General features: G+C 40.3%; 1 protein-coding gene and 1 long non-coding RNA gene across 3 annotated transcripts in view; one reads left to right on the forward strand and one right to left on the reverse strand.

The window, feature by feature from the left end:
* LOC140603009 (uncharacterized) lies at positions 1-8,365 on the reverse strand. Its single transcript, XR_012006033.1, has 3 exons — positions 8,045-8,365; positions 7,569-7,863; positions 1-5,182 (listed from the first exon to the last, which is right to left on the reverse strand). It is a non-coding gene; the product is annotated as an uncharacterized lncRNA (long non-coding RNA).
* Positions 8,366-8,421: 56 nt separating this feature from the next.
* HCFC2 (host cell factor C2) overlaps positions 8,422-25,663 on the forward strand; it is a 37,718-nt gene continuing 20,476 nt past the window's right edge. For both annotated transcript variants that reach the window (XM_072773396.1, XM_072773395.1), the window contains exons 1-7: positions 8,422-8,622; positions 10,323-10,471; positions 11,882-12,042; positions 19,416-19,624; positions 20,423-20,507; positions 22,657-22,763; positions 22,873-23,061. In XM_072773396.1, coding sequence (XP_072629497.1) covers positions 8,460-8,622; positions 10,323-10,471; positions 11,882-12,042; positions 19,416-19,624; positions 20,423-20,507; positions 22,657-22,763; positions 22,873-23,061 — 1,063 coding nt within the window. In that variant the 5' untranslated portion in view covers positions 8,422-8,459. The remainder of the gene's footprint in view (positions 8,623-10,322; positions 10,472-11,881; positions 12,043-19,415; positions 19,625-20,422; positions 20,508-22,656; positions 22,764-22,872; positions 23,062-25,663) is intronic.

The following is a 25,663-nucleotide window of genomic DNA, read 5'->3' on the forward strand; positions in this document are numbered from 1 at the left end:
GAAAAGGTCAGTATTAAGGAAACACAGTAGCGTGGAATTAGCAACTGCAGGAATTAGCAGGTTGTAACCTGGAAGGATAAGGCAAGGGAGTGGCTACTAGGACTGGGAAAGTAGGTACATGGACAAGGCTACCCAACAGGAGCAGCCTGTGTTGACTAACACAAAAGGGACCAGGGGACTAGTTACCCTAAGTTTCCAATCTCCTGTTGGTGGTGCCTCCCACTGGCTAAACCATACTGGAAGTCAGAGAGCAGGGGAGCTCAATAGACATAATATCTTTAAGTCAGCCTCTCAGGGCACTGAACATGTTGAAGAAGATTGGAGGGTGGATCTGTATAAGCAAATAGGAAATACCCTTGCACAATGTGGGTAGGGTCCCCTGGTAGCCCTGCATGTGTTAAGGAGGGCAGAGCAAGAACACAGGAGGAGCCTAATTCCCTGCTGGCACTGGGAGTCACCAGAGCAGCAATGAACTAAGTATTCTGAAACACCTAACCATGTGAGGAAAACAAACCATCACGTGGGCATGTCACTCTGGTCAGATTTCAGTTATGTGTCTGAGTGCAGTTCTATGGGATTTATATGCATCTTCTTTTTGTGGTATCATCAGCTGACACGATGTATATCTGAGTTTATTTTTTTATTAGTTGAGAGTCAAATGTTCATCCTTACTTCTTACCCAATAGGCCTGCCTTGGCTGAGTGTACTGCTTTGTAGATAAGGCCTTAGATAAAATCTATTAAGGCTGATAAATGGACTAGAAGGAAGGAAGCAGCTTAGTATAGCAGCAATGAATCACTACACTGGGTCTGGCTGATGGCCTCAATTATCGCCTCGTCTTCCAGGGCTGGGGTCCAAGATCACCTACCTGGGGTAGGACGTATAACTAGAGGAGCCTCAGTTCCTCTCTTTTTCCTGATGGGACTCAATGACTGGTCATCTTCTTGTCCCATGCTGAGGCGCTCAGGACTCTTTTCTGCTACCCCCTAAGCTGCAGCAGTTGTGCCTATGCCTGCCTCTCTACCTGTTGGCCCTCTTTCTCACTCTGATGAAGTATTTTTCTTCCTTGATTCTGAGTTCCCTGTTCTGGGAACTGATGTAGGCTCTCTCTGGCTTAGAGTCTTGGCTTGCTCTTGCCTGCTGCCTTTGTCATGCCTTGGCCACCTCTCTAGCCAAGACCCATGGCCAGAGCCCTGTGATCTGTGAATAGGCCTCTCAGACACCATCTGCTTCTTTCAACTCAGGAGCACTGCCTGCCCCACCTCTCTGCTGTTGAGTCCTGCCCCCCTGCCGCCATTCCCTAAAACTCCCTCCTAAACCTCTGCCAATAAGACCTTGGCCTGAATCCTTAGTTGAAATGAAGGTATCCCTTGGACATGGCAATTTACACTCTTGGCTGAAAACACAGCCGTCTGCCACCTCCCAGTACCAGCCTCTTCCTCTCCAGCCAACTCCTCAGTGGCTCAGAAGAGCAGAAACAATAGTGATGTAATGAGAATGACAAAGATGACACAGGTGAGATAGCCTACTACCTACTAAGTGCTAACTACCTGCCAGGCATCACCTCGTGCAGCCTAGCCCTGGCTTTGTGTGGCAATGGCACAAACACCAGTTTTCATGGTTCAGGTCAATGACATCAGGCCCTCTGCACAGTTCACAGTTTGCGTCTGTTACCATAGTACATTAACAGTGAGTACTTGCCCAAGAACAAACTTTGCTGCTAGCTTTTAGTCCATGAAATTACTATGCAAATAACAGACCCAAATCCTGATCCATAACCAATCATGTCGCTTCCATCAGTTAGCCAGTGGTGGGTCACTGGACATTTGCTATTCAGTTTACGTACAAAGCATGTGGTCATGTCACCTCCTTAATTCCTGGTGATAAACTCTTGCGATGTTTACAAAAATGAATAATAGAGAGAATTGGCCAACAAAGATAATAGGGTAGCAAAGAAACAAAAAGTGATAATGACTAGAGTGAAGTTCAAATCAAAGGTAAATGGAGGTAGAGAAGAAATAGCTGGCTGTGGGATGACACTGTCACCAGGCAACTCTAGACATGCAGCCAGAAGAATTGAGTAAAGGTAACTTTATGAACATGAATGCAGAAACTGGTTGTGTAGAAAAGGATAAAGATGTTCCCAGGGAAGAGATATGGATAAAAAATTCATCTTAAAGGAGCTCTCAAAGATATTTCACGACATTGAAAGTGCAAAGAATAAAATATGGAAAGCTATCCCAAAGCTGAAAAGGAGTATGACAATTTGCCAAGGCACAGAAAAGATGCTCATTCTGTACAGTAAGTTTTATGATGGTAAGGCAAGCACGACTCAAACTACTCTTGATAAGTTTTATTTCTTTTTTAAAGATTGTAGCTATTTATTTGAGAGAGAGAGCAAGCGAGGGAGGGAGTCCGATGTGGGACTCGATCCCAGGACCCCAGGATCATGACCTGAGCTAAAGGCAGACGCTCAACCAACTGAGCCCCCAAGGTGCCCCACTCTTGATAAGTTTTAAACAAACAAAAATCCAAAAAACCCAAAAATGTAACTCTCAATGTTTTTAATGATTCAAATTACAGTAAAGTAAATAAATACTAGGTCTACTAATTTTCTCATTTCCCTAGGCATTTAAAACCAACAGTAAGAGTAGTAAATACTTTTATGAAAATGTTTAAAGATCACAGCACAGGGGTGCCTAGGTGGCTCAGTGGGTTAAGCATCTGCCTTCAGCTCAGGCTGTGATCTTAGAGCCCTGGGATTGAGCCCCACATCTGGCTTCCTGCAGAGCAAGGAAATCTGCTCCCTTCCCCATCCCCCACTCATGCTCTCTCTCTAACAAATAAATAAAATCTTCAAAAAAAAAATCACAGCACAATTGCAATCTTTCCTATTGAGATTTAAGATCCCTTTGCAACTTATATGGTCATTTTACAGAACTACACTACTGGGGCGTAGTCAGTTGGGTGTTTGACTCTTGGTTTTGGTTCAAGTTGTGATCTCATGGGCTATGGGATGGAGCCCCACACCAGGCTCCAAGATCTGAGCTTAAATGGGGAGTCTGCTTAGAGGTTCTCTCCCTCTGCCCCTCCCCCTACTCTCTTTCTCTCAAATAAATAAACAAATCTTAAAAAAAAAAAATACAATAGCCAAACTGTGGAAGGAGCCTTGGTGTCCATCAAAAGATAAATGGATAAAGAAGATGTGGTTTATGTATACAATATTACTCAGCCATTAGAAATGACAAATACCCACCATTTGCTTCAACGTGGATGGAACTGGAGGGTATTATGCTGAGTGAAGTAAGTCAATCGGAGAAGGACAAACATTGTATGTTCTCATTCATTTGGGGAATATAAATAATAGTGAAAGGGAATATAAGGGAAGGGAGAAGAAATGTGTGGGAAATATCAGAAAGGGAGACAGAACATAAAGACTCCTAACTCTGGGAAACGAACTAGGGGTGGTGGAAGGGCAGGAGGGCGGGGGGTGGGGGTGAATGGGTGACAGGCACTGAGAGGGGCACTTGACGGGATGAGCACTGGGTGTTATTCTGTATGTTGGCAAATTGAACACCAATAAAAAATAAATTTATTAAAAAAATAAATAAAAAAACAAACTATATTCTATGAAAAAAAATTAAATGCAAGGATGAAAAATGAAAAAAAAATAAAGAGCTACACTACCATGCAAACCAAGGACTGCTTGTACTTTACATATGTTATCTCATTTGGTCTGCAAAACAACTTTAATAGATGCTATTATTATCCCCATCTTATAGACAAAGAATCTGAGACTCAAAGAGGATAAATAATTTGACCAAGACCACACGGCTAGTAAATGGCTACATCCACTGAATTCTAAATCCCATGATCTTAATTCCTGCTATGTGGCAAGTCCAGATACATGATGGGTGTTTGATATGGGAGAGCAGGAGTGAAGGAGAAAAAGTAGTGTGGGATGAAGGGACCTTCTCTAAGGGAATCTTGAAAGGCTAGAGCAGCACCATCCACTAGAGCTTTCTGTTTTCCACGTACACTTACACAATAGAAATATTTATGTAATCTAGAATATATAGCACAGAAATATAATATATTAACCCTTGTGCATATGTAAATCTATGTGTACTTCTGAATCCACCTTTTCTTGATCCTTCAGGATCTTGCTCCATCAAGTGTGAATTCTCCTCCAGGTAGGCCTCGTTGGTTAGCTCAAGTAACTCTCATTTCCAACCTTATTCTCCCTTCCCTCCTTCTTATTATTGAGGCTGAAACAAACAAACATAACTACTTTCCCAGACTCCTGTAGCCACCCTCCTGAAGATGAACACCAATGTCTGTTCTCCTTTTTCTGTAGCAGAAACTTGAACATTAGCTGGGGACATGGCCATTCTAAATAAAAACATGTCCCATACTTTCTTTCTTTTTTAAAGATTTTATTTATTTATTCCTGAGAGACAGAGAAAGAGAGGCAGAGACACAGGCAGATGGAGAAGCAGGCTCCCTGCGGGGAACCCAATGTGGGACTCGATCCTGGGACCCCAGGATCATGCCCTGAGCCGAAGGCAGATGCTCAACCACTGAGCCACCCAGGTGCCCTGTCCCAGACTTTCTTCAACTAACTGTGGCCTTGTGACTAACTTCTGGCTAATGGGATGTAAACAGAAATAATATATATAATTCCAGAATGTGTTCTGGAGAAGGGAACATTCTTCTCCCTTACTCTTTCCTGTTGGCTGGAATGTAGATGCAATTGCAAGAGCTGGAGCAGCCATCTCAGACCATGAGTTGGAAAGATTTATTTATTTATTCCTGAGAGGCACAGAGAGAGAGGCAGAGACACAGGCAGAGGGAGAAGCAGGCTCCATGCTGGGAGCCCGACGTGGGATTCGATCCCAGGTCTCCAGGATCACGCCCTGGGCTGAAGGCGGCGCTAAACCGCTGAGCCACCTGGTCTGCCCGGCTTTTGCTTTGATAACCACTTCCACTTCTGTGAAATTCCTTTCACCTGTGGCTTCTTAATCTCACCTGGTTCCCTTTCAACCTCTCTGGCTCCTCATTCTCTGTTTCTTTCATTAGTGCCTCCTTCTGTTTTTACCTCTTAAGTGTTGGGTTCTTCAGGGTGCTCTTCTGCCTCACTCTTCTCTTTCTACATTCTCCTCCTAGGTGGTAACTTCCATTCCTAGAGTTTCAAAGATTGAGAATCAGAGACCTATTCTAAATTCCTCACTAAGCAGAATTAAGCCAAAGCTGCTGTGGTAAAATAGCATCGCCCTCCCCCCGTCTTTTTTTAAAAAAAATTTATTTACTTATTCATGAGAGACAGAGAGAGGGAGACATAGGCAGAGGGAGAAGCAGGCTCCCTGCAGGGAGTCAGATGTGGGATTCAATCCTGGGACTCCAGGATCGCACCCTGAGCCAAAGGCAGACACTCAACCAAGGAGCCCCCCAGGTGCCCCTAAAATAGCATTTCCATTGGATGAAGCACTTTGTCATGGATTGAATTGTGTTCCCCCAAAAGATAGGTTGAAATCCTAATGCCCAATACACGTGAACATGACTTTATTTGAATGTAAAGTCTTTGCAATTGTCATCAAGTTAAGATGAGGTCATTAGAACGTAACTGTGAATTAGAAGCAGAGACGAGACACAGACACATAGGGACAACAACCACGTGATGAGGAAGGCAGAGATTGGAGATGCAGCAAGGAATGCCTAGGTTCAATGGCCACCACCAGAAGCCAGAAAGAAGCAAAGAAGCATTCTTCCCTACAGTTTTCAGAGGGATCATGCTGACACTTGATTTTGGGTTTCTAGCCTCTAGAACTGCAGACAAAAATTTCTGTTGTTTCAAGCCACATAGTTTGTGGTATTTGGTTACAACAGTTCTAAGAAATGAATACACACTTCCTCCATTGTAATGTACCTCCTTATCTAAGCAACCAGTTATGACTTGAAATCACCTTTCTCTTAATATTTTGTCTAAATCTTTTCCCCAGTTCAGGGATTTTCAGCCTTTCACATATCACAGACCAGTTTTGACTTTTTTTTTTTTAATTTGGATATCAACATTGGGTTTACACCTTTCAATTTTGCCCTTAGTCTTTTGCTATAAGGGCATTAAACACACACACACACACACAACTACTATCTGCTTACAGCATCATTGATAAAAGTTAGGACATTTCAACACTAGACTTCCAAAGAAAGTACAGTTCTTATTAAATATTTTAAGTTCGGGCAGCCCCGGTGGCGCAGCGGCTTAGCGCCGCCTGCAGCCCGGGGTGTGATCCTGGAGACCCCGGATCGAGTCCCACGTCAGGCTCCCTGCGTACAGCCTGCTTCTCTCTCTGCCTGTGTCTCCACCTCTCTTTCGCTCTCTCTGAATAAATAAATAAATAAATCTTTAAAAAAAAAAAAAAGTGAAAAATAAATATTTTAAGTTCTATGAAAAGTTCCTTGCTTTATCCCAGTACTTTCCCAGTATTGTTTCAGATATTCTTTCTTTCGTTTTTTTTTTTTTAAAGATTTTATTTATTTATTCATGAGAGACACACACACAGAGAGAGAGAGAGAGAGAGAGAGGCAGAGACACAGGCAGAGGGAGAAGCAGGCTCCATGCGGGGAGCCTGATATGGGACTTGATCCTGGGTCTCCAGGATCATGCCCTGGACTGAAGGTGGCGCTAAACCGCTGAGCCACCGGGGCTGCCCCTTTTTTTCTTTTTTTTAAGATGTCATTTATTCATTCATGAAAGACACAGAGAGAGAGAGAGGCAGAGACACAGGCAGAGAAAGAAGCAGGCTCCCTGCAGGGAGCCCGACATGGGACCCGGGATTCCAGAATCACGCCCTGGGCCAAAGGCAGATGCTCAATCACTGAGCCACCCAGGTGTCCCTGGATCCATCCTTTCTAACAGAAACATTTATGTATGCGACAAAGAAACATTAATACATAAATATTCATAGACTCCTTTGTTTCCAGCCATCTTCCCCCTCTTTTCCAAAATTCTCTTTGACCATATTGCAAAATTGGGGTAATCAGTGACAGGATGAACTTGAGAAGCAGGAGCTGAAAGAACAGTGAGAATTGGGCACCTGGGTGGCTCAGTAGTTGAGCATCTGCCTTTGGCTCAGGGCATGATCCTGGGATCTAGTCCTGCATCTGGTTCCCTGCAGGGAACCTGCTTCTCCCTCTGCCTATGTCTCTGCCCCTCTCTGTGTCTCTTATGAATAAATCAATCTAAAAATATATATAAATAAAAATTAAAAAGGTAGAGAATCACTTCTCAAAGGAAAGTTTAGAGGGATGAAGAGGTGGAGAGGCAGGCTCATGACTGAGGGAGCTGGGGTACAGGGGATGTTACAGCCATAGCAGAGAAATTGCAAATGATGAGAGACGAGGAATTTTAGGAAATTTGCTGTATGTTGTGTGTATTTCCTCTCCCGTACCTTCTTAAGAGTGTGAGATAGATTTAAATTGCTTTCAAAAAAATTTTTTTTCTTCTGGAATTGTATCTCTTCGAGTGTCTTTATAGGACCAGATAATCAGGCAGCAGTCAGCCTTACCAGGATTACATATATGACTGTGAGCAGAGGCCGTGGTCGTGCAGTTGTTAGGAAAGGGGGCCATGGAGCGCGGAGCCTTGTGTTTGATTCCTGGTCCCAATCTGCTTCTGCTGTGTCCATGGGAGAACTACTCCACGCCTCTGTGCCGCACTCCCCCAGGCACGATCGGGAGACACCGGTATCCACGTCACTGGAGGGTTGGGATTACCAGGGCGAGGAGGGAGGGCAGCGTTTGCAAACGGAAGACTCTCAGACGTCCGCCAGCAATCAAACGGAAGCCTACACAGTTTCCCACCTGCCGAAACAAACCAACAAAACGCCCTTCGCGGCGGACTGTTGCTAGACTTCCTGGCATGACACCCAACAAGGCGTCAAGGGTCCGGGCCCCCCTGGCCGTCCTCCCTCCCCGCCCGTCATCCTCGGCGCCCGCCGGCCCAGACTCTCGGCCTCCTCCCCGCGCTCCCGGGACTTCGAACCTCCACGAGAAGCGGTTCTCCCCGCGGCGCTGTGACTGTTCAGGCGCTGACTGGCCCGCACGTCCTAGATGCTCAGTTAACGTGGCCGTGGGGGAAACCGCTGCGCCTTCTCCAGCACAGACGACCCGGGAGGGCCCAGGCTGGGGAGGGGAGACTCGGTTGCTGGGAGGTGTCTGTACACCCGAAGGCCCGCTGCCAACGGCGCTCGGCCCGCGCCCCGCGCCCCGGGCTGAGGGCGACGCTACCCTACCGGTGCCCCTCGCTCCGCGCCCGCCTCCAGCCGTGCCCCGGGCGCCCGCGGTCACGTGACCCGGTCCCCGGCGCCCAGCGGGAGGCGGGTCCCCGCCCTCCCCCGGGAGCCGCGGCGCCGGAGCGGGCGCGGTGCATTGTGGGCAGAGGGGCGGGGGTTGGGAAAATGGCGGCTCCCAGCCTCCTCAACTGGAGGCGGGTTTCCTCCTTCACGGGGCCGGTCCCCCGCGCCCGGCACGGACACCGGGCCGTGGCCATCCGGGAACTGATGATCATCTTCGGAGGGGGCAATGAGGGCATTGCGGACGAGCTGCACGTCTACAACACGGGTAGGCGCGGCGGCCGCTCTACGGCCCCGCCTGTGGGAGCCGCGGAGGGGGAGGGGAGGCGAGGCGGCGGCCGAGGCCCTGACAGCTGTCACCGCCGGGTCACTGCCTCTTCGGGCGGGCAGCGGGGACTGCGGCTCAGCCGGGCGGCCGGGGTCCCACAGTGTCCTGGGTGGCAGCTCCGTTTCCCCAGGCCCGCGGGGTGGAGCCGGGCCCAGGGCGGGGAGCGCCGGCCCTCAGGCAGGCGGTCCCGGACCCCCCCCCCCCCCGCCCCAGCCCTCGGGCGGACGTAGGCGAGAGAGAGACGGTTTCCACCCGCCCGGGCCTCTTCCCGAAGGCTCGCTCACTCCGGGGTCCGGGGTCCGGGGTCCGGGGTCTCGCCCCTGTCAAAAGCCCAAACCAACTCCAAACCAAAGCTGCTCTGGGCCTGTCTCGTCTTTGCCTGCGGTCTTTCCTTTGGAGGAAATGAATCAGGGCGGGGATGGCTGGGGGACGATGAGGAGGGAAAACGAGAGGCCTGGTACTTTCACCCCAAATACAGCGCCGTATCTGGCAGGTGGGAGCCAAGATTTTTACTCCATTGCTAACCCTCTTAACTGGCGGGGAAGTGGTGGGCGAGACCCGCGCCTGTTCCTGCACAGTCAGGTCTGTGTGCTGAGGCTCAGCGGGGCGCGCTCGCGGAGGGGACTGGACTGTCACTTGAGCACCGCTACAGACCCCTGCTGCCCCTCCCGGGGAGGCCCCGCCTTGAGCGCCTCCGGATAAAAGGAGGGTGGAATCTCATGTTCCCCAGCTTGTAAATGGGCCAGCGATCAAGAGGAAGCTGTGTCCTCGGTATAAGGCTAATTGCCGAATTTTGGGTCTGTGTCATGATCAGTAACTTTGACCAAATAACTTAATCATAGTGGTCATTTAAAGGTTAACGAAATAGTGCCGTAGGAGAAAGTTGTTTTTTTTTTTTTTTTTTTTTCTTCACCGTCTCCTCCTCTTGGCACTCTATAACACATAGTTTAGAAGTTATTTGACAATTTGGTATAGTGTAAAAATCCTGGCTTTGGAATAAGTTAGACCTGGTTTTAGTTTTGCTCTGCCAGTTGCCCAGGATCAGCGCTAAAGTTACCAGACTTAAATGTCAAATGGAGATGATGATACTCAGCAAGCAGGATTTTGGTAAGAATTAAATTGTATAGGTCAGGATTGTTGAACAGCAGCACTATTGCCACTTTTATTTTATTTTATTTTTTTTTATAAATTTTTATTTATTTATGATAGTCACACACACAGAGAGAGAGACAGAGAGAGAGAGAGAGAGAGGCAGAGACACAGGCAGAGGGAGAAGCAGGCTCCATGCACCGGGAGCCCGACGTGGGATTCGATCCCGGGTCTTCAGGATCACGCCCTGGGCCAAAGGCAGGCGCCAAACTGCTGCCACCCAGGGATCCCTTATTGCCACTTTTAACCAGAGAATTGTTATAAGAGCGTGCACTGTACATTGTAAGATCTTTGGCACCATCTCTCGTCCCTACCCACTAGCGTCTCTCCCCTCCCTCCAGAGAGACAACTACACATTTTTAGTTTGCTTCTGGGGGAAAAATCATCTCCAATCTCCAATAATCACTGATACAGATGATACATATAAAGTACATAGTCATAGTTTGTGATAACTTTATTATAATTGGTTTTAATTTTATTTTGGCAACTAGTTACAAATCAGTGGTTCCTACCAGCCGTTAGAGGAGACATCCCTCCAGGTTGCGCTGCCCATGGATTTGTCTGTGATGGTACCAGAATATTAGTATTTGGGGGAATGGTTGAATATGGAAGATACAGCAATGAGTTATATGAGTTGCAGGTAAGTGTATTTCAAATTTATTTAACTCTGTGGCTTTAATAATAATATTGCTCCTAATTCTTTGAAAGATTGCAAAATATTTCATTAACATATTTAAAATAGTATGAGTTTCACATTTTATAGTTTCAAAGGAAATGTTTCCACTGCACTAAAAAGCCAAAGTTTCTAGTGTAAGTCTTTTTCTCCTACCCAGTGTAACAGTTGTAACATTAATAAGATATGTTACTTAGCATCAGTTATACATGTTACTGGTTTAGATTTTTTGTATCTTAGTGTCCTAGTTCTTCAATTTTAGCAGCAGCAGAAGCATTGGAGGGCTTGTGAAAACAGATCCCTGCGCCCTGCCCCCCAGAGTTTTTCTGAATGGGTATTGTCTGGTGTGGGGCCTCAACACTGGCATTCCTACCGAGTTCCCATGTGTTGCTGCTGGTCCCCAGACCATACTTTGAAAACCTCTGCCTTCGTTGTAGAGTTTGTTACCTTCAAACTAATAAACGCTATTTTTTTTTTTACTGGCAAGACATACAAAAATTAAGGGGTACAGTTTCACATATCCTTTATAAATTTGATTCTACTAAGCCACACTCAGAGCCCTCTCTGACAGCTGTGCATATGTTCATAGGGCTGCTATTATGAGCTGCTAATTGACAGATATAGGTGAATTATACCTACTTAAAAGCAAATAGTTCTGGTAATAGAGCCTCTATAGAGCATAAGTTTTGGAGTTTGGTTTATTAAATGATCTTTATTTATGCTTATTTAAAGGTTGAAATATATACTATCTATGGATTACCTAGTTTCAGAAAAGAGTATATAAATTTCATTTAATCTTCAAGTGATATATATTTAATTTTTCATGTAAATATTTGGGAACTATTAGTGTTTATTATTATTTGCTTAGGTTTGCTGTTGAGGAAAGCTGTGAATATGAAAAACTAGACTGAATTCTTTCTTTCTTTCTTTCTTTCTTTCTTTCTTTCTTTCTTTCTTCTTTCTTTCTTTCTTTCTTTCTCTTTTCTTTCTCTCTTGTGGGATCGGGGGTGGGGGGGGCAGAGAGGCAGAGAGAGGAAGAGATAGAATCTCGAACAGACTCCAGGTCCAATGTGGAGTTCAATGCAATGCTGGGCTCGCTCTCATGTCCCTGAGATCATGACATGAGCCGAAATCAAGCACTAACCACTTAACTGCTTAACCAGCTGAGCCACCCAGGTGCCCCAGGAAGACTAGACTGAATTTCTATTGCAGTGTTTATTTTAGTTCCAGAAGTTACCTGTTTCCTTCTCATTTGTCCTCAGAAGAGCTTATTGGAGCCTTCTGATTGGATTTTGATTAAAATATATTGATATGATGTTATACTATTGACAATATAGGAATGCTTTCTTCATTTTATCTGATTGTGCTTTTTTTTAGGCAAGTCGTTGGTTATGGAAAAAAGTGAAACCCCACCCCCCTTCTTCTGGTTTACCTCCTTGCCCTCGGCTTGGACATAGCTTCTCTTTATATGGTAACAAATGCTATTTGTTTGGTGGTCTGGCAAATGAAAGTGAAGATTCAAACAATAATGTTCCCAGGTATGTTGATTCTTTTTCGAACCAAATGTTTAAGACTTAGATTAAGAAAATTTAATTTCTCCCAGTTATTAAAAAGATAAAACTTAGCCTTTTGCATTTAAACCTAACAATAAACAAATTTGTGAGCAGTTGTGTTTTCCCTAGTCCCTGGAATATGTGTTTTCATAACTATGCCTTTTCTAATCAGAAATCATCTTATTAAATGATATCAACATAATTATTTATAGCAACCTATTTGTATATATTGAGCCATAGTGTATTTTACTTGTCATAAATTATAATGAAAATAACAAATGATTATTTTCAAATTAGATGTCTCTGGGAATTTGGTGACAAAAATGTCACTATAAAATAAAGGCTATCATATCCACTTTTCATACAGGAAGTTGTTATGGTAGTTCACACAAGCAAATACTTTTTGAAACAATCCTCTCCCCCTTTTTCCAAACAGAACTAATCACTGCCTCTTTTTATATAGTGTTTTGATCACATTGTCATTTTGGCACTCAAGTTTTGGAAATTTAGAATCTGAAAGACTTTTCTAATTCACTGCTTACCATGGGTGTCCTTTAGTGGAAGTAATCTAATACTGTTTTCCTTGACTGTGAAATGAGAGTTATTGAATACCAGCATTTCAATGTCATGATGATGGCTAAGTAAGATCGTTGGCCTCATTTTCAAAGTAGTTGCAGGTTGCCATCAGCATATTACCGACATTACATTGATGTTAGTCTTAGCTTTTTTGTTTTTTCCAAACCTTAAAAAAATAACACTAAATAAGATATCATGGGAAACTTGGAAACTAGAGAAAAGGAAAAAAATTTATCCCAACATACTATAACCCAGATACTTTTACGTCTAGCACATGTCTTTTTCATCCTTACCTTAAATAGATTTTTCTAGATATAGACTTGTAAAAAATTTAAGAAATTAGAAAATATACAAAATTCTTTCTCAAAGCATCACTGTCTTCCAACACAAGCAAACACATAATTCAATTTGATGTATATATTTTAGAACCTTTTTCATGTATCATATGTTAGTCAGGTTTTTTTTTTTTTTTTTAGTTTATTATATATAATGGGCAAGCTTCTCAAGTTTATGCTGCTTGAGGGAGCAATAGATAGATGTAGTGCTTTTGAAAGCCTCTGGTTAAAGCTAGCAGATTCATTTCTGTTCACATTCCATTGGTCGGCCATCCTAGACTGAGTGTTCTGCCTAGCAGGAGAGGGGAGGTGGGAAACATTGATCTGATCATACACAGATAAGTATTCTTTTTTATAGAAGTGGGATCTTTCTTTTTGCTTTGCAACTTTGGGTGTTTCCTGTTTGTTTTTGTTGTTTTTTGTTTTTTGTTTTTTTTTTTTCCTTTGACAGTGTATCTTGGAGATCTTTTAGGGCAATAGATAAAAATTGACCTTATTTTTTTCTTAATGGTTGAAAAGTAGTCTGAATTTTGCAAATTACTTAACCATTTAAATGGTAGACATTTAAATATTTCCACTTTTTTGGTATTACAGTCTTTGCACAAGTATGACTATTTTTGTTTTTTAGAGAGAAAGGGAGAAAGTGAGGAGACAGGGTGTGGGTATAGGAAGAGACAGAATCTTCAACGGAATCTTCTTCCCTGCATGGAGCTGGTTGCAGGGCTTGATCTCACATTCCTGGGATCATGACCTGAGCCGAAATCAAGAGTCACATGCTTAACTGCCTGAGCCACCTGGATTGTAGGATTCATACTTGTAAACGGAATCGGTGGGAATGAGGTCAAAAGATATTTATTCAGGTTTGTTAGATATTCCTGAATCAATCTGCAAAGAGACAGAGCCATTTTAATTTTATACTCCTAATAGCAGTGTGCAGGTCTGCCTACCCCCTTAACAATATCGAATTGTCTCATTCTTCTTAGTTTTTGCCAAACTAATAGGTGAAATACATTTTGTGGATTTATTTTTATTTTTTAAAAACTAGTAATGAGTGTGACAGCTGGGTGGCTCAGTCAGTTAAATGTGCAGCTCTTGATTTTGGCTCAGGTCATGATCTCAGGAGCATGAGATCCAGCCTCATGTTGGGCTGCAGGCTCAGTGCGGAGTCTGCTTGTCCTTTCCCTCTCCCACTACATCTCCCCATACGTGTTCATGCACACTCTTGCTTGCTCTCATAAATAAACAAATAAACAAATAAACGAATAAATAAATAAAAATCTTAATAAATACTGATAATGAGCTTGATTATGCTTATTGGACATTTGCAATTCCTTTTATGAAATTGTTCATATCTTTATTTTTCCTTTTTGAATAGTTAAAACATAAACTTTATATGATAAAATTCATCCTTTTTATACATACAATTCTGTGATTTTAGTCAGTTTATTGTGTTGTGTATCCATCACCATAATCCATAATTTTTCAAGTCTTCTATTTGCTTTTTTTAAAAAGTGTTTTCATTTTTGTTTTATCAGGTTTGACAGTATTTTTCTTTAATTGCTTTGTGCTTTAGGAAGATTCTTCTACCCCAAAATTATTCAGTGCATTCATAGCTTTGTTCTTTATGTTTAAAATATTAATATATTTAGAATATATTTTTGTGACTGTTATGAGGATTTTTACTTTTTCTTCCTAATGGATTTCCAATTCTCTACCACCATTTATTAAATAAACCATTTATTTCTTCACTGAAGTCCCATCTCTATCATATCTTAATCCTCATATAAAATGGGTCTTTTTCTAGGCTTTCTAAACCAGGGGTTATGAACTATGCTCTTTGTTAATAAAGCTTTATTGGAACACAGTCATTCCTATTCATTTACATGTTGTTTCTGGCTGCTTTCATATTAAATAAAAGAGGAAAGTTGAGTAGTTGTGACTTGCATACTGTAAAATATTTACTGTCTGGCTTTTTACAAAAAAAATGTCAACTCTTGTTCAAGACTCTATTCTGTTTTATTAATATATTTTCGTTTCTGTCATTAATTGTGATGTTTGCTATAGGTTTCTAATATTTGCCTTTGATCAGATTAAGGAAGTTTTAAAAGATTTCTAGTTTTCTAATTAGTTTTTTTCTCTCTCATTTTAACCAAAGGTGGATGTTCATATTCATTTCTGACATGGAAATGATCTTACTGTTTCTTTTCTTTAGTCCATTGGTTGTGTGAATTATTAAGTTTTGAAATATAAGCCATCTTAAATTTGTAGTTAAATCCCAATTTGTTGGATTACAGTGTTATTTTCATACTTTGCTGAATTCATTTGCTAACATTTATATATTCTCTATAGTCTCTAGTGATTTTTCGTATATTGACTTTATTTAGGGTAGTGGTGTCCTATTCTAATCTGATTTGAGTATCAGAATTCTCTTATTCTCAGGAACACAGTCAGGGCTCTGTTCTGAGGTTTCAGGAAGCCTTCTATCTTATGCTTAAATGACACAATTTCTTGAATAGTAATTTCCCATAATTGTCTGAGATTGGTATAATTTAGGAAGATGATCTTTGACTACCTTTTCAGTATCTCTTATAGTTATTGATCTATTTAGATTTTCTACTTTCTCTTGAGTCATTTGGTAATTTATGTTTTCCTTGAAAAACAACCATTTTATTTAGATTTTTATATTTATTGATAAAAATTAAAAGACAGTTTTCTGTATATTTTTAGAATCTCTCTCTGTAGTCACAATCTCTTCTCATTTATAAACGTTTTTTGTCTTTTCTCTAATCAGACTCATAAGTGGTTTGGTGTTTTCAAAGAACCATTTTTCAGTTTTATTAATGATTTATTTTTATTTTTCACTTTTTTCTTTATTCCATTTCTTTAATTTTTTTATAACTTCTTTTAAAATTTTTCTTTAAGATTTTATTTCTCTATTTGAGAGAGAGAGTGAGCACAAGAGCTCCCACCTGAGTGGGCAAGTGGGGCAAAGGAAGATGCGCAGAAGCAGACTCCCTTGCTGAGCAGGGAGCTAGATGTGGTTGGGAGTGGGATGTGGTGGAGGCTCAATCCCAGGACCCAGGGATCATGACCTGAGCCAAAAGAAGACACTTAAGCGACTAGCCACCCAAGTGCCCCTCTTTTAAACTTTTAATAGTTTTGATGTTTTTTTCTAACTTTTTTTCTAATTTCTAGTAATTTGAATGCCTATTCATATATTTTTTGTTTTATTTTCTATTAATTGCTACAAATTTTCCTCTGCTTGTGGCTTTGGCCATATTCCATAGGTTTAGATATATAATACTCTTCTTGTTACTACTTTTCATTAACTCTTTAACCCAAAAGTAATTTGACATAAATTTGTAAAACTTTCCAAAGGGAAAGTTTTGTTATTGTTGCTAATATGTAGTTTTATTATATTGTATTAAAAAATATGTGATCTGTTGGATTTCTCTTTTTTGGAGATTGTCTTTGTGGTGTATGTCAGTTTTTGTGATTACTCCATAGGTGTTCATAAAGATTTTAAGTTCCTGATTGATTGAGTACAAGGTTCTTTATTAAATCACTGTTTTACATTATTATTCAAAGCTATTTTATTTTGTGAGTCTGGATTGTATCAGCTTGTGAATGACATGTTCAAACCTCCTAGTATGATTGTGAATTTACTGTTTGTACCGTCTATATCTACTTTTCAACCTGTGTGTATGATTTTGTTGTAGACTTATCTTTTGTAAATAGGAATAACCATTGATCACTATGAGCTAGTATAGCTTACTGGCTGGCATCCATTCTGATCTGTGTCAGTCTATGCCACATCAGTGGCATAGTATTAAAATAGTATTGTATTATCCTTGCTGTTAATTGCTTATAGCTGGTTTCAGGGTTTTTTTATTTTGTTTTCCTTATATACTTCCTGCCCTTGAGAGAAGTGTTTTTTCTTACCTTTGTTTTTTGTTTTCCATTTAATCTGTTTGTTGTTGCTTCTCTACGTCCAACCCCCTGCCTTTTCCTGCATTTGCTGATTTTAAAAAATTGTAATGAGGCTGAATATTTGTGTATGTATTTGTGTTTGTTTGTGTTATATGCAACTTTTATTTCTCATTCTGTGAACTGTCAGTTTATGTCTTTTTATTTATCTGTTGTGTGATTGGTTGTAATCTTGATCTTGTAGGAACTTGTTACATTAAGAAAATTTTACCTTTTTCTGTGATATGTACCAAAAATTTTTTTTACAGAGTGTCTTTTTTTTTGACATAGTTTTATAGTATTTTTCCCCTAACCGTCTTATTAACTGCTTTCCATAGACTATGCTTTGGTTATGTTTCATTTTCCTTTTTCTTGATTTACTGTTTTTTTCTTCTAATGATTTGAAAGCTAACCATGTTAATTCCGTGCTTGCCTTAGTAGTTGCTCAGAAATTATCACATACATTTAAACTGAAAAGATCTTGTCATCTTTGAGAATAGATTAGTCTTTACCGTCTTTTGCTTATCCCCTTTTCCCATATGTTCCTTGTATTCTTGAGTCTTATTCCAGATTATAATAACTCTAAGAAGTTAATTTTTTGGTCAGTCTTTATTAATGATTATTTAGACCTCACAACCATACTTATAAGCATCAGTTTAAGCATATTACAAATTACTGGTTTCTTTGTACTACCATTTCTCTTATTTCAGTGTGTTCTTTCTTGGATTTCTTTTTATTTTTCTGGAATAATATCTAGAATCATTTTCTCCCAAAACAATTTTATGGCTAAATTCTGAAGTTTTTTTTTTTTTTTTTTTTTTTTTTAAGATTTCTTTATTTATTTGGGGGGGAGGGGCAGAAGGAGAGGGAGAGTCTAAAGCAGACTTGGTGCTGAGCAGGGAGCCCAACACAGACCCAATCCCATGACCCAGAGATCGTGACCACCTGAGCTGAAATTGAGAGTCAGACACTTAACCAGTTGTGCCACCCAGGGACCCCTAAACTTTGAAACTTTATATATCCTAAAGTGTTTTAATTTTGCCCTCATATTTGAGTAATAAATTGATAGGAAATATATTCCTATAAAAGTTATTTTGCGGGATCCCTGGGTGGCGCAGCGGTTTGGCGTCTGCCTTTGGCCCAGGGCGTGATCCTGGAGACCTGGGATCAAATCCCACGTCGGGCTCCCGGTGCATGGAGCCTGCTTCTCCCTCTGCCTGTGTCTCTGCCTCTCTCTCTCTCTCTCTCTGTGACTATCATTAATAAAAAATAAAAAAAAAATCTTTAAAAAAAAAAAGTTATTTTGCTCAAAACATTGGAAACATCCATGTCACAGATGAAAAAAAATTTTTTTTAATTTTAAATTTTATTTATTTTTCATGAGACAGAGAGAGAAAGAGAGACAAAGACACAGGCAGAGGGAGAAGCAAGCTCCATGCAGGGAGCCCGATGTGGGACTCGATCCGGGGTCTCCAGGATCACTCACTCCCTGGGCCGAAGGCGGTGCTAAACCACTGCACCACCGGGGCTGCCCCACGGATGAAAAATTTAATGCCAGTTTCTAGAGTTTAAAAAAAAGCTACATAGAGCTTTGCTACATTATAGTGTGAATGTTTTAAAAGAAAAAAGTTACAAAGGGACATTTGTAATATGTCTCACTTATATATATGTGGATGTCGAAAGAGAGAGAGAGGTCAAAGGATATTTAGCAATTATTGCCAATAGTGATTGTCCTAGTTATCTAGTACCATGTAGTCAACTCCCCCAAAAGTTAGTGATGCAAAATGACAACAATTTATTATGTTCGGAGACTCTGCATTAGGCATTCAGACAGGACACAGCAGTGATGGCTAGGCCTAAGATGTAAAGGCTTGAACGGTCACTCCCACATCTGGTGCCTCCACTGAGATGACTGAAGGCTGAACTGAACTGGGGCTGTCATCCTATGACACTTCCACTCCACTTGCACATATAAACACCACTTGGTATTTTTGTGGGAGTTGGACTTACGTGGTGCTTCAGGATCCCAAAACCAAGTGTCTAGAGTGAAGCTGCCTTCTGTGACCAAGCTTTGGAAGTCACCTAGTGTCATTTCACCATACTCTAGTTGAAGCAGTCACAGGCTTGCCCAGAATGGAGAGTGAGGTTGGACACATAGACCCTACCTCCTGATGGGAAGAGTGTCAGAGAATTTGCAGCTATGTTTTGAAACTATCACAGCTGTAATAGACAAGAGTGTTGGTTAAAGGATGACAGGAATGTTTTTAAAAATCTCTTCTATTCACTACTGACACCCCAGAAGAGTAGTGTTTGATAAATATGTGTTGAATGAATGAGGAATGGAGTTTTTGCTCTCTCAATGCTTTTCTGTACTATATGAATTTTTCACAATAAGCATATATGATCTTTATAAATAGAAACAAAAATCATATAAAAGGTATATATTATGTTAATGTTTTAATTTATTTCATGATATCCTAGATATTTGAATGATTTCTATGAGTTGGAGCTACAGCATGGTTCTGGTGTTGTGGGTTGGAGCATTCCAGTGACTAAAGGGATTGTGCCTTCTCCAAGAGAATCCCACACAGCTGTCATATATTGCAAAAAAGATTCTGGAAGTCCTAAAATGTATGTCTTTGGTGGAATGTGTGGTGCTCGCCTAGATGATCTATGGCAACTTGACTTAGGTAAGCTTACCTTGATTTAGGCTCAGGAATTGGTTATGATTGATAAAGGCAAATATAAAAATTGCTATGGAAAAATATTTTTGATTGCAGTGTTTATTGAGTTACATTTAGATTTATAGAAGGCACTTGTGGCCAGCTCTGGAACAACAGAGATATGATGCAAATGGTTGCTGATCAGTGAAGTTAAACAAATGAATGTTTGGCTTATGACAGTAACTCTCCTGTGCTCCTTATAAGTAGGGTCTCTATATGTAATGGTTTGCCTGAGATGGCCCTGATTTATGCTTATTGTCCTGTGTAATTTTCAGTAGTACCAATTATCACTCTGTAAAGTGTCCCTCTTGGGGATGATCAAATTTATATGGTTACTCTGTCTCCAAGAAATGTAGCATTAATAACATTATGGCTGGTCCATAAAAAAAACATGGCTAGCTTTTTTTAAAGAGATCCTAGAAGTGAGTGAGTGGAGGGTAGGTGTGTCTCACTTTTGACTACCTTCTACACAGTATGTTCTTACTTAAAATGTTAAAATCCCTAGTCTGGTTATAATTCAAAGTTGGTGGCACCCTAAACACACTTCTCCATTACAAATACTAACATTCAAATATAAATAGATTACTATAATTGGCTATTTATGTCAGCTGGAAATGTTTATTTTAAGATGAAGTTCATGTAATGGTTTTGAAACACTTTTGCTTCTTTTTGATAAGTCCCTTTTTATTTTTTTTTAAATTCTTCAAGGTGAGGTAAATTGCTATTATTAAACCAAATTGCTAATATACTTATTTTTACTTCTAGAAACTATGTCTTGGTCAAAACCAGAAACTAAAGGGACAGTGCCACTTCCACGAAGCCTTCATACAGCCAGTGTTATAGGAAACAAGTATGGTTTTTGTTTTCCACTTTTTTTTAAACCAACTCAAGAAAGATACAAAGAGCAGTGCTACCAATTTCTTAGCAATAGATTATTGAATTTAATAATATTTTATTGTGTTTACTAAAGCTAAAATTGTAAGCCTATAGAAGCTAAAATATTTACTGTGCCAATTTCTTATCCTGCTGCCTCTTATATTTCTGTATATTTCTTACAGTGCCTTGCTCAGAGTAGGTAGTAAGTGTGAGGCAAAGTGTTGTAACAGTGATCTGTCCTCCATTGCCAGGTTTGACACACCAAACTCAGTGTTTCATTTTACTTATTTTTGGTAATGCTTGATTTGTATTCAGATGTGTACTCAGTATGTATGCTTAATGATTGAACTTGGGATGTCATTATGGTTGGAATGTAAACTCTGTAACCAGATTGCCTGAATTCAAGTCTCCAGTTTTGGTACTTGTCATGTATGATCTGGGGCAAGGAAATTTAATCTGTCTGCACCTCAATTTCCTCAATATAAAATATAGATAATAATAAAACCTATTCCACAAGATTGTCTTGAAGATTAAATGGATTCATACATATGAAATGCTTCAAATGGTGTCTGGTACATAATGAGCAATCCATAAAAGCTGTTACTGTCATCAACAAGTTCCCTATTAAAAACAAACAAACAAACAAACAAACAAACAAAAACAAAACAAAACAAAAAAAAAAACAAGTTCCCTATTTGTGCATTATTGTGTAAATAGAATTTAATTAGATATTTTCCTTGTGTAGGGACTTTTTCTTATAAGTAATGTTTTAGGAAACAACTAGAGCCTCATTAGTTCTTTTTTAAGAATAGGGTGCCTGGGCAGCCTGGGTGGCTCAGCGGTTTAGCGCCGCCTTCAGCCCAGGGCCTGATCCTGGAGACCCAGAATTGAGTCCCACGTCAGGCTCCCTGCATGGAGCCTGCTTCTCCCTCTGCCTGTCTCTGCCCCCCCCCCCCTCTCTCTCTCTCCCTCCCTCTCTCTGTGTCTCTCTCTGTCTCTTGTGAATAAAAAAAAAAAATAAAACCTTTAAAAACAAAAAAAGAGGGGCAGCCCCGGTGGCTCAGCGGTTTAGCGCCGCCTTCACCCCGGGGCCGGATCCTGGAGACCAGGGATCGAGTCCCACGTCGGACTCCCTGTATGGAGCCTGCTTCTCTCTCTGTCTGTCATAAATAAATAAAATGTTTTTTAAAAAGTAATAAAAAATAAAATAAAATAAAAACAAAAAAAAGAATAGGGCGCCTGGGTGGCTCATTCAGTTAAGTATCTGCCTTCAGTTCAGGTCATGATCCCAGGGTCCTGGGATCAAGCCTCGGATTGGCCTCCCCACTTAGCAGGGAGTCTGCTTCTCCCTCTCCATGTTTTTGGTCCCTTTCTCTTTATTTCTCAAATAAATAAGTCTTTGGGGGAAAAAAAAAGGAATACTCTACTTTGTTTAAAAAAATAGCCATAAAAAAATCTTAGTAAGATACATTTTTTATTTTATTTTTTTTTAAGATACAGTTTTTAGAATATCAGAACCCTTTTATAAAATGTAGTTTTTCCATTGGAACTCTAATATGTTAAATAGAAAGAAAATAGAGCTTCTCTTGTTGGCATAAGGTCACATGGGCCCTAAACTCTACCTGATGAACCTTTCTCCTTTAGCAGCCATTAGGCATGTCTCAAGAACCCTTAGGGCCCTGAGGGACATAGTTTAAAGTATTTTATTTGAGTAATATCAGTGACCAAAGTTATAAGAGACTTAATCCTCTTTGGGTACTGTATGCATACAACTCCAAATTTGATTTTAGGTGTCATAGATCATTTGACTGTCTTTCTGACTGAGGTACACTGAGTATATTATACATAATGATTTTCAAAATAAGTGAAATATTCCCCATTTTAACTTGCTGGAGAGAAATAATTTGATTCTGTATTGCTTCATGAAATTGTATACTCTTCAGAGGAGACCTCTTTATTCATTATCTTATTCCCATTATCTTGATCATGATAAGTGAGTAGTCCTGAAGCTTTGAGTCAACAAATAAGAAATTTAAGTCTATTGTTAGTATTTTAAATCTTAAAAAAATTAAAGCTTTAGTAAAAAAATCAACCACTTTATGTTCTCTCTTTTTGTTGTTCAGGATGTACATTTTTGGTGGATGGGTTCCACATAAGGGGGAGAATATTGAGACTTCACCTCATGATTGTGAGTGGAGATGTACTAGTTCATTTTCTTACCTAAATCTTGGTGAGTATTTTAAGAGTTACTTACTGAAATAAAATTTATTAATAAAATCATTTTTGTTACTTTATTGTTTAAGAACAATAGAGTAGTCATGGATATTTCTATCTTATAGATACAGCAGAGTGGACCACCCTGGTATCAGATTCTCAGGAAGATAAAAAAAATTCAAGACCAAGACCAAGAGCTGGACACTGTGCTGTTGCAATTGGCACTCGATTGTATTTTTGGAGTGGAAGAGATGGCTACAAAAAAGCACTGAATAGTCAAGTTTGCTGCAAGGATCTTTGGTATCTTGATACTGGTAGGTAAGAGTATTCAATAAATAAAATTTTTCCTTCAGGTAAATAAATACTTGAGCACTACATGTCTCTTGAGATTTAGTGTAAATGCCGCTGCGTCTCTCTTCCATAATTAAAAATGAATGGAAGAAATATTATATGTAGATACTTCCCACTCCAGGAGAATTTCTTTTTTTTCCTCCCCAGGAGAGTTTCTTAATTTTCCTGTCCTTGAGTGTAAAGGACAGGATTTAGTGACTCTCTCCCAAAGCACAGAAGATGAAAAGGGACCAATAGTAACTTAACAGTGGAAAGACCTGGAAAACACCATCTTCGAGTAATCAGTGTTAATATCACTGGTGATAGTCACTTTGAATCATTTACCCCTGCCTCTAATATCATGTGAGGAGAAGAAACTTCACTTCTGTGTTACCCCAAAACCCATAACCTTACTCTCACTGTGAGAACATACCAACACACCCAAATTGAGGAACATCCTAGACATTCTACAGAGTATGTGAACCGTACTTTTCAAAAATTTAAAAGTGATGAAACATAAGGAGAGTGAGAAATAGTCACAAATCAGAGGAGATGAAGGAGACATAATGACTAAATGCAGGGTGGTACCCTAGATTGGATTGGAACCAAAAAAACCCCACATTAATTAGAAAACTGGTGAAATATGAGTAGTCTGTAGTTAATAGTATTACTCCAGTGTTAATTTCTTAATTTTGACAAATGTGTTAACATTAGAGGAAACTAAAGAGTATATGGGAACTCTGCATTTTTTTTTCTGTAAATCTAAAAGTACTCCAAAATAAAAAGATTTTTAAGATAGATTTAGTTAGGGGTGCCTGGGTAGCTCAGTTGGTTAGGAGTCTGCCTTCTGCTTGGGTCATAATCCCAGAGTCCCGGGATCAAACCCTACGACAGACTCCCTGCTCAGTGGGGAGTCTGCTTCTCCCTCTGCCCCTCACCCCTCTCATGCATTCTCTCTCTCTAAATAAATAAATAAAATCTTTCTTTAAAGGATTTATTTTTAAAGAGCATGAGAGAGCATGGGGTGGGGTAGAGAGAGGGAGAGAGAGAATCCGAAGCAGACTCCTGGCTGGGTGGTTGAGCCCCAAGATAGGGCTCAATCCCACGATCCTGTGATCACAACCACAGCCAAAATCAAGAGTCAGATCCTCAACCAATGAGCTCCCTGGGTGACCCTAAAAGGATTTCTGTAAAAGTGTTAGAACATGAAAGAATTTTAAATACAGAACTTATCCATTTTTCAGGAAATATTTACTGATTGACACCTATCAGGAATTGTTCTAAATTGTTTTACATGCTGAGATGTGAAATGCTACAGCAATGAGAGACTGATAATGTCCCTGATGTTAAGAATGTATATTCTTAGAATGTGGGCAGCAGGATGACAGGCACTAATCAGACAAATTAATAAAATAAGTTCCGTTTCTGGTAAGCATGGGAAGATAGTAAGATAGAACAGTGAGATAGTGATGGGAAGTACTGGAATGGAGAAAAGAGGTTAACTTCAGAGTAGGTATATATGATATGGCATTTGGGTTATAATCCAAATGGAGAGAAGACGCTATCCATGGAAAAAGCTGGGAGAGAGGGATCCCTGGGTGGCACAGTGGTTTAGCGCCTGCCTTTGGCCCAGGGCGCGATCCTGGAGACCCAGGATCGAATCCCACGTCGGGCTCCCGGTGCATGGAGCCTGCTTCTCCCTCTGCCTATGTCTCTGCCTCTCTTTCTCTCTGTGTGACTATCATAAATAAATAAAAATTAAAAAAAAAAAAAAAAGCTGGGAGAGAAACACTGTAGGAAGAGTCAACAGCAAGTACAGGGCCCTGCGTTAGGAATATATGGCACATTTGGGAACAGATTTGAGCTGACTGAAAAAGGAGAACATAGGAATGGAGGTTAGAGAAGTGACCACAGGACAGATCATGTAAGGCCTTGAACATTGTGGTAGAGTTTAGGTTATGAAGTACAAAGATAGTTTATTTATTAGTTTGAAGGAGACATGTGTTGTGATCTGATGTACATTTTGGAATGGCCACTGCAGTTGTGTGGAAAATAAATTGAAGGTGGGCAAGAGTGCACACAGGGAGACCAGTTAGGAGACTTTCACAGGAGGCAGAGAAGTCTTAGACTACAGCAGTGCCAGTGGAGATGGGTAGAAGTGGATAAATTCAGAATATGTTTTGGAGTTCTTGAAAGAACCAACTGATGAATTGGGTGTGACATATGGTACAAAGAGAAGAATGGAGGATGAAGTTTTTAGCTTGAGTAATTTGGTGGTATTTCCATTTACTGAGATGGGGAAGACTGAGGAGAAAACCAGTTTGTGGAGAAAAGAGTTCCATTTAGACTATGCTAATTTTGAAATAAGGAGATCAAAAACATAGTCGATGAATAAAGAAATCTGGAGACCAGTAGAGAAATCAAATCTGGAGATGTAATGTGCGTTGTTACATGAGAAGAGAAGATTATAAAACATACTTATGAGTCCAGGTTTTTTTTAAGGGTATAAACAGAAAAATCTGGAAGGATACATTGTGTACCAAAGTTTTATCTAAAAGGTGAGATAAAAAAAAATAATAATAAAAT

Source organism: Canis lupus, chromosome 13 (genome assembly GCF_048164855.1).
Source record: "Canis lupus baileyi chromosome 13, mCanLup2.hap1, whole genome shotgun sequence".
In the NCBI taxonomy this organism is placed as follows: domain Eukaryota; kingdom Metazoa; phylum Chordata; class Mammalia; order Carnivora; family Canidae; genus Canis; species Canis lupus.